Source organism: Lycium ferocissimum, chromosome 8, assembly GCF_029784015.1.
Source record: "Lycium ferocissimum isolate CSIRO_LF1 chromosome 8, AGI_CSIRO_Lferr_CH_V1, whole genome shotgun sequence".
Lineage (NCBI taxonomy): Eukaryota > Viridiplantae > Streptophyta > Magnoliopsida > Solanales > Solanaceae > Lycium > Lycium ferocissimum.
Window position 1 is genome coordinate 46844241 of NC_081349.1, and position 11625 is coordinate 46855865.

General features: G+C 34.6%; 1 protein-coding gene across 2 annotated transcripts; it reads right to left on the reverse strand.

Moving 5' to 3' along the window:
• Positions 1-338: 338 nt before the first annotated feature.
• LOC132068653 (putative casein kinase II subunit beta-4) lies at positions 339-9254 on the reverse strand. Of its 2 annotated transcripts, none has more exons than XM_059462310.1 (5): positions 8863-9254; positions 4522-4740; positions 1511-1605; positions 1228-1393; positions 339-1024 (listed from the first exon to the last, which is right to left on the reverse strand). In XM_059462310.1, the coding sequence occupies exons 1-5, from the start codon at positions 9056-9058 to the stop codon at positions 894-896; spliced, it is 807 nt and encodes a 268-aa protein (XP_059318293.1). In that variant the 5' UTR covers positions 9059-9254; the 3' UTR covers positions 339-893. The 2 variants fall into 2 exon arrangements, with proteins under 2 accessions (XP_059318293.1, XP_059318292.1); XM_059462309.1 differs by having other exon boundaries at positions 1511-1620.
• Positions 9255-11625: the final 2371 nt, after the last annotated feature.

An 11625-nucleotide genomic window follows, 5' to 3' on the forward strand; every position in this document is an offset into this window, starting at 1 on the left:
CAATTTCTGTGGCGCCCCTTGCTAATTGATAAATATGTGAAACTTATACGCCTATCTTTCAATTTTCGCAATTTAACTCTCAAAAAAAAAAAAAATCGAAATATTAGTAATAAACAAATTACTAAAAGGTACAGTTGTCAGTTTATTTAGTCAGGCAGATTGGTCCTCTCTCAAAGTACTGTTTAGCAGTGGAAAGCATAATTAAAGGGCATGCAACCACCAAGTGTAGATCTAAAACCTAAAATATCTAACTGCCTTTCTTATTTTAACGGGTACCTACCCTCTTGTTTAACTGCTTACCAAAAATATCAAAAAGAAAATGCTTAACAGGGAAAATCTTGGGACAAAAGTCAATATACATTCATTATTCACCTGCTCCATGTAATCGAAAGTAAAAATTCTTAGTTATAATAGCAATTTCCAGGTTGCTTATAGCTTTTTCTTTTTTTGGATGAAAGAGGTTGGTTGTAGCTCCATAACATCTTTAGCTTGGATAACCTTTTTAATACATCATTACAACTGGAAATCGCCTAGTCTATAATCCTGATGAACACCTTTCTGTTGGAAAATGGAAAGTACTGAAGAGAGATGAAAGGATCATCGGAGGGCCACGAAAAGTGGTTGATGAGGAAATGTAAATCAGTTCTCAAACTGGTAAAGAAACAAGCTTACAAATGCTCTAGTAAATTCATGATGACATTTCAGGAACAAATTTCACCTGACAGATTGGCCAAGCTGCATTTCATCAATGAAGAACAATGTTTCATAATTATCACGAACTCCTCTGCTTCACCTGTCTCTACCACGACGAATTTGTACATCAAAGCCACCTGGCAAGAATCATTACTGGCAGAAAATTTGATCTGTTCACAACATCACAACGGACTTTACTGTCAAGTCTTGTGGATCTTGAAGCCAAACACCCTGGGGGTGTAATTTTGTGTTGGCTTTTGAGGCTTGAGGTGTCCATAAGTCATCAAGAAGAGATGAGGAAATGTTGTCCCAAAGTATGCTCCATCAATATCTTTAGCAGTTAAAAGAAATCATATCCAAGGATAGAAATATGCTACTCAAGTAAACAAACAGAGACCAATATGCAATTCATGAGCAGACCTAATCTCAAATTGATATGCAATTTAGAAGTGTTGTGTGTGTGTGTGTGCGCGAGTGTAGAGAGGGAAAGAGGGGAGAGAGAGAGCATCTAAAAGCGGTAGCAGAAAAGGATACTGCCTTGGTACTTTGATCGAGGGTAATAAATGTCTTCACACTTAGGACAGTATATTTTTACGGTACTTCCGCGCGGAATATCTGATTGACCAACAGGAAGACAAGGCTGTCCACTGCAATAAACTCGTGGGCATCTTCCAAAGTCATAGTTTTTGTACTTCTCCAACTGAAAGGTTTAGCCCAGTTATCATGATTACAAATTCATGGACAAGTTGCCCAGTAAAATGGAAGACCAAAAGGAGGAAAATATGAAAGCATACAAGAGAATGAGTAATGAAATTACCATTGCGGCTATTCCCTTGCTAGTTAAAATGTACCGAACATGAATTAAACCATACAACATCTCTGCTGCCGATTCAACCAATTCATTCTGCTCTTCTGTGAACATATCACCTATTCAAAGCAGGAAAAAATTGACAAACTGCAATTGCCTTAATATGAAAGATGATACAGCATTTTTGATATAGGACAATATTCTTGGTCACACAAGACAGTGACAAGGAAGTTTGCTTGGAGTATAATGGAGGATGTGCTTCTAACTTGAAAACATAAAACTAAAAATAAACGAATCATTAAGCGTCTGCCCATAAGTCCAAGGACGTACTGATAACATCAACTCAAGCATTATTAGCTGAAAATATATTCATACCTGGAACAGGAAGCTTTTAGATCATGCAACCGAAACTATTCAAAAGCATCACATATATCAATTTTTCAGAGCATAAGAATTATTAAAAGCCATGCTAACAGAATAAATTCCAACTCCCCCACTCCAACTCAAAAGAAAAAGATGAGTCGTAATGTTTTATACCAAAAGATGGAGCTGCAAAAGAAAATAGAACTTGTTGACACCAAAATAATTAGAAAAACACTTTTAAAAATTCCAAAGAACAACAAGAAAAATTGAAACATAAAACTCCGAAAGTTCCTAAAACGGGAATCTACATAAAGATGCACAAGCAACTCACTTTTGAAAAATTACCCAATTTTCCTAGTCAGTTTCCCCAGTTCCCCTTTAATTACTTCACCTTTTCTAATATGCTCCTAAAGGAAAAAATAAAAACAAAAATATATTCCTAAAAGTTAATAAATGGTGGATTTTTAGAGGAATATTGAGTGTGCCGACAGAAGCTAAACCACCAGATTGCACCTTTAACAATTGTTTGCATCATATGGGAGTCGAAGTCTAGATCTATCATTGTCATGAGCAGTTGAGCACTGGTGGCACTACAACCCCTCTACTATACTCGTCATATCATCATCCATTTTAGTTGATGGTATGTTTGGAATATTATATAGAATAAACAATCTGAAGCGGATCTCTATAAATGGTGCGCTGTGAAGAAGTCAAATGTTAATTACACTTAATTCTCCAAGTATGCCAACCTTGAAATGCAGCATTCACCAAAAGTGTAAATTCAATAACTGAAATGCCTGCTTCCTCAGCACAGATTCCTAAGCTTTCAAGAAGGAAGTCAATAACCAATTCCTAATCTCTGATGGCTCTCCTCTTATCCTCACAGTAGCCTCCATCATAGCCCTCACCTAACACATCTACCTCTTCTTCTCAACCCAACAATGTAGACCAACTATTTCAAAACCTAGACCTGCTAGCAATGTCAACACCCATACATGCATTACATATATGATACTTATTCATGTGTTTTAAGATACAGGTTAGTTTTCTAATGCATTTATTGAGAACTGCAACAGATTTAAGTTCACTTGTGTTACTTCAGGCTTCAGCTGCTACAAGTCGATCACCAACTGCATTCCTTTATCAACCACCACATCAAGCTCCATACCACCCACTAAAGATCGACATTTAAATAACATTGAGAACATCACAAAATTCCATATTGCAATTGGAGCAAGTTATTGCTAGCAAATACCATTAATTTCTGCCTTGGATAATCTAAATTAATCGATTCCTGCTGATAGCTCCAATTGCAACATGAGAATTACACAAAAAAGGGGTGTTGTAATCAATTTGTAGTTTTAGTTATACTCTCCATTCCATTTTATGCAATGGTATTTGACTGAACACATAGCTGAAGATATTAATTTGGTTTAAATATTACATTGTAGTTGGTGAAAAGGAAATATTGACATAGTCGTTGAAATTTTAGTTTGCAAAGCTAGCGACAAATAAAAATTTTGAATCTAAACAATTTCATGAACTTGAATTCTTGAAAATAATACATGTACAAAAATAGATTGGTGTTAAACAATTCCAGAAGTCCCAAATTCAAAAAAGTCAGACATTTGGAATGGAGGGGGTATTGCTTTTCTAGTGCAAGTCATTAAGAATTGGAACTGATAAGCTAGAAAACCGACTTAGAAAGGAAATTTGTCCATCCACAGAAGAGACTAAACCGAGAAAGAAAACAAAGAAAAGGGATCTCCTTCATCTTTTGGCACCGTCAACAAGCAAATACAAGAAAGAGAAGGGGCTATAAAAGAGCAGACAACAGTATATAACAATAATTTCATTGCAACACCAGAGGAAAATTGATTTCTTGATTGACAAGAAGCAGCTCCTTTTAAGTTCTATCAGCAATTAGTAACAGGGCATTCGTCCCTTTTGTCTTCCCATCTTACTTTTTGGGTGAGGATGAGTGGTTGCTCTTTTTTACTTTCTAATGACTTGGGCAATAGAATACAAGACGCAATGAGACATAGGGGCACACCACTATTCTATCTATCAAGTATCAGTTAAAGGTTCACCGGCTTAATTTAAACTTGCTGTATATGTGGCATGAATGTCACATCAAACATGGAAAATAACATAAAAGGAGAAATTCCTCCAAAACCTTACTACTGAACATAAGGATATAAAAAGACTTAATAATGCAATTTACACAAAAATCCACATATGGGCATTTCTACACGTCATAATAAGATGGACATAGCTTACACCAGGTTGATGAACCTGGTAGAGCGTGACGCACAAAGTTATTTCCATTTATATTATTTTTGAGAACAAGAACGTGACTCAAAATTAACTTTCCTAATTTCTCCCAGCCTATCTAAGAAGTTGTCATCCCAATCAACCTAAAACATATCAAGTAAAGCTGACTACTTCTCCACATCTTTGCTTCTAGAGATACTAATTTGTGGAAATAGTCCATAGGAAACAAAAAAAGTAAACCCAATAGTTTAAGACAAAAAAATTATATGCTTCAATTATCAATAAAAATTATATCCTTCAACTGAAAAGATAAGTCCAAAATCAATTTTCTGGAAATTCATAATAAAATATGAAGTAATCTAAACAAGAGAAAAAACACGTACCATGGGAGGATTCAACATCAAGGATGAGATCAAGTGCATAATCGTAGTAGGGAACTTGACTGCTCAATCCACAGAGGTTAAAGTCATCTTGAATGTAATCATCATCAACTTCACAGAAGAACTCATTACCACGCAGGTTACAAAACCAAGAAATCCATGAAGTATCATCCCCATCAGAACCACTAACTTCAGACTCTTCACTGTCCGTTTCAGATTCCTCTACAAAGTGCATGAACATGAGAACGTACTCCCATCATTTTTTAAATGCAATGATAGTGAGCTATGGGTCTGCATAGTGTGTCATACTATACCCAAGAAAGAAAGAAAAAAAAGCGCACCCCCAAGAAGACTTAAGTATGTATTTTATTCAGAAAAATAATGCTACAAGCTTTCCACAACTCAACATCAAGAACCAATATTATAAAAAGACAAATAATTATACTTAACAGGCCGAGTTAAAAGAAGATAGATAATTAAGAAAAAAATGATAAATAACGTTTCAATAAGTTATGGTAATATACCATATGAATTATCAATCTCAACCTCATAAGTCATTCCATCCAAGATTGCAATTGATTGATACTGCAGCTATATCACATATATTCACCAGTACTAGCATAAAAAGACCACAAAAGTCTGGCTTGCACTTATGATTGCACATCACAACACAAATGATTTTAAGAAAAGCGAAAAGCAGTCAACTTTGTAAGCCACTAACAAGAATTGACTGTGTACAACCAGAAAATTTACATATGACAGCACAAGGATAATGATTTTTTGATAAGGACCACAAGGGTAATCTTTTTCTCGTCGTGTTGAGGATCTAAAGAATATCAGAAACAATTTGGAAACATTCCCAAATAACCACAAGCAAAATAAGTAGATATTCGGGTCACGCATTTCATCCATGATCACCCTTTGCCACTTGATACAGCTTTATCTGAATTCATTCCGCGATGCTTTTTGGTTAAAAGGAATATTTCTATTACTTCCAACCAAGTACATTATTTCAAGGAAAGGGGAGCGAGAGCAATTTTAATATAAGCGCAACTAAAACGTGCCAGAAGGGATCCCTTCTACATATATATATAATGTGCAAATATGGATCTTGATCATTTGTATTACTAATTGTTTTAGAAATGCAAAACAAATGGATTAAACTCCCAAAAACAAAAATTGACAGAAATCAATAAATGCAGTGTCTAGTTTACTAGATTACTCCCCCCATTCCAAAATATGTGTCGCTTTAGCTCATTTCACGCCCATTAAGAAATCAATAAATGCAGTGTCTAGTTTACTAGATTACCCCTATTTATTAGATGTTTTTTGAAAATGGAGCAATATTAAAACTAACTAATTCTTTAATGATAAGGGCATAGTTGAAAACAACTGCCAACTTTAATCTTGAATTCCTAAAGTGACGGTCTTTTTAGGACAGTTTTTTTGCTAAAACGACACTTATTTTGGAACTGCGGGAGTAGTTAAAAACATGGTATTATATCACAACTAAAGCCTACAAAACCTCATTTCCAGCAATTACTCCCAAAATCACATCTCTATGAACACATGTTAAAGCAAAACAGCTTGTAGATCCTCTAATCTATCAACAGAAATTATATGAATAGTAAAGCACTGAATACTACTCCCTTTGTCACAATTTATGTGTCACTCTTTCCTTTTTAGTCAGTCCCAAAAAGAATGTCACCTTTCTATATTTAGTAACAATTTAACTTTAAAATACCTATTTTACCCTTAATGAGATGATTTATAGCCACACAAATATTCTGACTTATTCTACACCACAAGTTTCAAAAGTCTCCTTTATTTCTTAAACTATGTGCCCTGGTCAAACACCTTCACATAGGGACAGAGGAGTACAGCTTTTACCCCATCAAAGCAAAATCCAATGCTTTTTATATAAAATGGCAATTTTACGGTCTCACCCCTAATTATTATAAATCATCTAAATAATTGAAACAAATCAAAGATACTTTAAAAGTTGTGCGACCACTAACAATTCTTTGAGATTTCCAACCCAGCAATTAATAATGGGGGTAAAATAGGTATGAAATGGTAAGTTATCTCTTGGTTTTCCAAACTGGACAAGTAAAAGTGGACATTTATTTCTAGCATACAGGACTAGTACAAATGGATAAAGGGAGTATTAATTAAGGGTAGTTTAGACAAAATACCTATTTTTTGTAGGAGTTAGTTTTTTCTTAAGGGGTGTGAAAAAGGCTAAGTGGAGTTTTTTCTTAAGGGGTGTGAAAAAGGCTAAGTGGACATTTATTTTGAACCGGAGGGAGTAAAGCCTAAAAAGCTCATTTCCAGCAATTATTCCCAAAATCACTTCTCTATTAAAAACATTTTAAAGCAAAACAGCTTGTAGATCCTCTAATCTAATCAGCAGAAATGATAAGAATAATTAAGCACTAAATACAAGCAAAATCCAACAGTTTCTAAAAATGGAAAACATTTAATGGCGAAAAATGAAAATATTTCCAATAAAAAATCCTAACCATCGGAGCACTTGCGTTTGTTCGTATCGCGATGATCGAAACTACTCCCTCTGTCCAATTTATGTGACGCTCTTTCCTTTTAGTTGGTCTAAAAAAGAAAGACACATTTCTATATTTAGTAATAATTTAGCTTCAAACTTCCCCTTTCTCCTTTTGCCCTTAATGAGATGCTTTAAGGCCACACAAAATTTGTGTCCTATTTTGGACCACAAGTTTCAAAAGTCTTCCTTTCATTCTTAAACTCCGTACCCGGTCAAAAAGCATGGTATTATATCACAACTAAAGCCTAGAAAGCTCATTTCCAGCAATTACTCCCAAAAAATCACCTCTATTAATAAAACATGTTAAAGCAAAACAGCTTGTAGATCCTCTAAATCTATCAACAGAAATGATACGAATAGTTACAACTAAATACAAGCAAAATCCAACACTTGCTAAAAATGTAAACATTTGATGGCATAAAACAAAATATTCCAGTAAAAAAATCCTAACCATCAGAGCACTTGCTCTTATTCGTATCACGATGATCGAAATTCGATTTTCCAGCTGATGTGGAGGGAACAACCTTATCCTTCAAAGACCTAGATGTAGAAGGCGACAACTTCTCTAAATGTTTATCTAACGCATCGTTGATTAATCTCTAATAGCCACACAAATATCTCTAAGACTTACTCTACACCACAAGTTTCAAAAGTCTTGATTTATTTCTTAAACTCCGTACCCAGTCAAACACCTTCACATAAGTTGGGACATGGGAGTACAACTTTTACCCGATAAAAGCAAAATCCAATACATGTATAAGTTATGAGGGAATCTATGTATTATTTTATGCAGGGTAGCAGGTGGAATAACTATTGCATGAATGACTAATCCCAGCATAAAATTTAAATAAGACATAAATTCTCTCCGTGTATTCTTAATACCTGCATAACTCTAACCAGCTACCAGACAACCTCTATAAACAAGCAAAATCCAATACTTTGTAAAAATCTAAAACATTTAATGCTCAAAAATGAGAATATTTCCAGTTAAAAAATCCTAACCATCAGAGCACTTGCTTTTATTCGTATTGCGATGATCCAAATGTGATTTGCTTGTAGATGGAATGGCTTTGTCCTTCAAAGACGTAGATGTAGATGGTGATAACTTTTCTAAGTGTTTATCTAACGCATCATTGATTCGTCTCTAAGTATTTATAGCCACAAAAATATCTCTATGTTTATCAAAAGTCTTCGTTTATTTCTTAAACTGCATGCCCCAGTCAAACACTTTCACATAAATTGGGAAAGAGGAGTACAATTTTTACCCGTTAAAAGCAAAATCGAACACATGTATAAGTTATGAGTGAATCTATGTATAGAAGGTGGAATAACTAATACTCCCTCCATCCCACTTTATATGACACGCATTCTTTGTTAGTCAGTCCCAAAAAGAATGACACCTTTCTATATTTAGTAACAATTCAACTTTAAATTTTCCTTTTTACCCTAATGAAATGATTTCTAGCCACTTAAATTTTATGGTTTGTTTTAGACCACAAATTTCAAAAGTCTTCCTTTATTTTTTAAACTTCCAGCCTAATCAAACACCCTCGTGTAAAATGGGACGGAGGGAGTACATAAATAACTAAACACTACACAAAATTAAAATAATACATAGATTCCCTCATAACTAATCTCTGTATTACTAATACCTGCATAACTCTAACCAACTACCAAACAACCTCTAAATACAAGCAAAATCCAACACTTCCTCAAAATGTAAAACATTTAACAGCCAAAAAAATTAAAAATATTTCCAATTAAAAAAAAAAAATCCTAACCATCAGAGCACTTGTTTTTATGATGATCCAAATGCGATTTGCTTGTAGATGAAACAGCTTTGTCTTTGAAAGACCTAGATGTAGATGGTGACGACTTGTCTAAGTGCTTATCCAACGCATCGTTGATTCGTTTTCGATCCAACGGTCCACCTACCATCTCTGACTTTGATGAACCACCTCCTCGATCTCTATACATTTCTAATTACAACTATAAGTAAATCAATGTTGCTACTAAATCTATTATGTGCTTATTGAAAGCTGAGAAACACTAGATTTAGAGAATGTTATTAGGGTTAAGATGAAGATAATTAGGGTTTGGGATACATTAGAGAAAGGGGAAAGTGTGTAGAAGAGAATACAAGAGTTCCTATTTTGGTTTTGTTATTGTTATTGTTATTGTTAGATCTTTTGCTTTGTTTCTCCTCGTTGTTTTTTTTTTTCTTAGATTTCTTTTTCTTGGCTTAATAATACGAGAAATACTACTCAATCTTTTTCAATTTATTATGTGAACTTTTCAAACTTTATAATTTTGACCATAAAGTTTAACATAAATTTTTCAAGTTTGTAAAAATAAAATTAATATATTTAGAAATTACATAAAAAGTAAGGTGTTATATCCCGTATTTTGTACGTCGGGACATTCCGAGTTAACTATGATAAGTTAGGGGCAAGACCATTTCGGGATACGAAGTCGGGACTTTTGACCTTCGATTTTGTCTTCGGTATATTAATTTGTTCATAGAATTTGTTTATTCGAACATTTTAAAAAAATTGGGGTTAAAAGTGAAATATTGAAAAGTTGGCAATTATTGAAATTTCATGCAAATTGGCCATGTTACATGTATGGTTGTGAGATGGTCCCACACATTTTGTGGCTAAATTTAATCGGCCCAACCCATGTGTGGGCCATGGACACTTGGACAATATATATGTGATCATAAAGATGACCAAGTAAGTCATCTTTTTTCTATTCTCAACACTTAGAAAATAAAACAAGAACTTTGAGAGCAAAAAAAAGGCTATTCGGCCAAGCTCTCTTAGAAATCAAGATCAAATCGAGTCATCCCAAAATTATTTCCTTGGTGTAAATCCACTAATTGGAGGTCCCAAGTAACGTGGAAGTTGTTGCTCGTCATCAAACCATCCGTTAATGTGAGATCGCAAACCCTAGCCTATTTGTGAAGTTGAAGAAGAAAAGGTAAGATTTGATCTTGTTTTATGTGTTATGAATGGTGTATGCAAGTATGCTAAAATGGATGAAAATCATGAGACATGGCATGTTGGAGTTGAGGTTGTGTGTGTAGTGTGTGGCCGCGTGTGTGTGTTGTGTTATGTTGTGTTGAAACAATGAATTAAAGTCTAGTTAGCATGTTGTTAGTGTTGTAGAGTGAAGAAATGGATGGGAATCATCAATATGTATATATGTAGTGTTAGTAGAAAATGGGCCATTTTATGTGACAAGGAATGGATTAATGTTAATTAGTATCTTGGTAGTTGTCGTTATGAATTCTATGTTGGAAATGAGAGTTTAATGATTCAAGATTGATGTTGTAATTGTATGGGCTGATTTGGAAGTTAATATGCTTTTGAGGTAATTTTTATATTTAAGAGAATGGCATTGTTAGAGTGTAAATTTTTGGTGCAAATCATGATTTGGAAGTGAGGAATGGGTTATAGCGAGGCTCTCGGATTTGGGACTCAAGTTTTCGGGCAAATTGGAGCCTTTGTTGGATTGTTGGAAATATTGTATGAATTGTTTAAAATGTTCTTGAATGTTGTTGGTATGGGCTTGGATTGGTATTGGAATGTATGAGCGATAATGTTGGCTTGAATGTTGAATAATGTAAAAGAGGGTTATTAATGTTATGTTGCCTTTCGGATTGATTATTGATGTTGCTAGGTTGGTTGTTGTTGTTGTTGATTTGAGTCGAGTTAAATTCTCGGGGTTGGTGTATTTATTGGGAAATGTCGCCCAAATTTCGTAGAATTAAGGGCTAATTTGGAATTAAATGCCTAAATGGCTATAGCTAATAATTGATATTCGTTGACTTATTTGTAGACCTCGGGGAGTCTGAGACATAGGTTGGAGTTTGGATTAGCTTGGAGAGCAGACGAGATATGTAAAGCGCAACCCTTCTTTCTTTTGGCATGCCTTAGTCGTAAATAGGCTATGATACGAGCCTCGAGGAAATTCTACTCTCGCGATCCGACCATGTCTGTGATTATTATTTGTTTCTTGGTCTTCGTATGCATGAATGATGAAATATTGGCCCTATGTCTTTTGTATGAATAAGTTTCAAAAATTGCATAAAAGTTTGGTTTTAAAAGAGTTGTGTTCCTAAATGATTCCGAAAAAAAAAACTACGAAAGTTCGTAACTTTCACAGACAGAACCGGATCGCCTCGATATGCTCAAAAATGATTCCATGATGTATGATAACTATGTTTTCCATAGGCGGGCCCGGCTCGGGTCGACACCCGTTCGTGGGTCCCACGACTCTCTTTTGTGTACTTCCAACGACTTTTGAAAGGACATGATATGACTATGATCCCGATTTCAAGTACGATCGGTTTACTTACCTTTTAAGTTTGTGATAATGATCTTATGCACATGATTTTGGTACGTGACTATGGTTTCGAAGTTCGGTTTGGTATGTCCCCGTGTGATATTCTAAGAAAATCGATGTAACTATTGTTTTGGCTTATAAAAGACTAAGTTCGTTTTGATTAACCCATCGAGTCTTTGAAAATGTTTTAAACTATA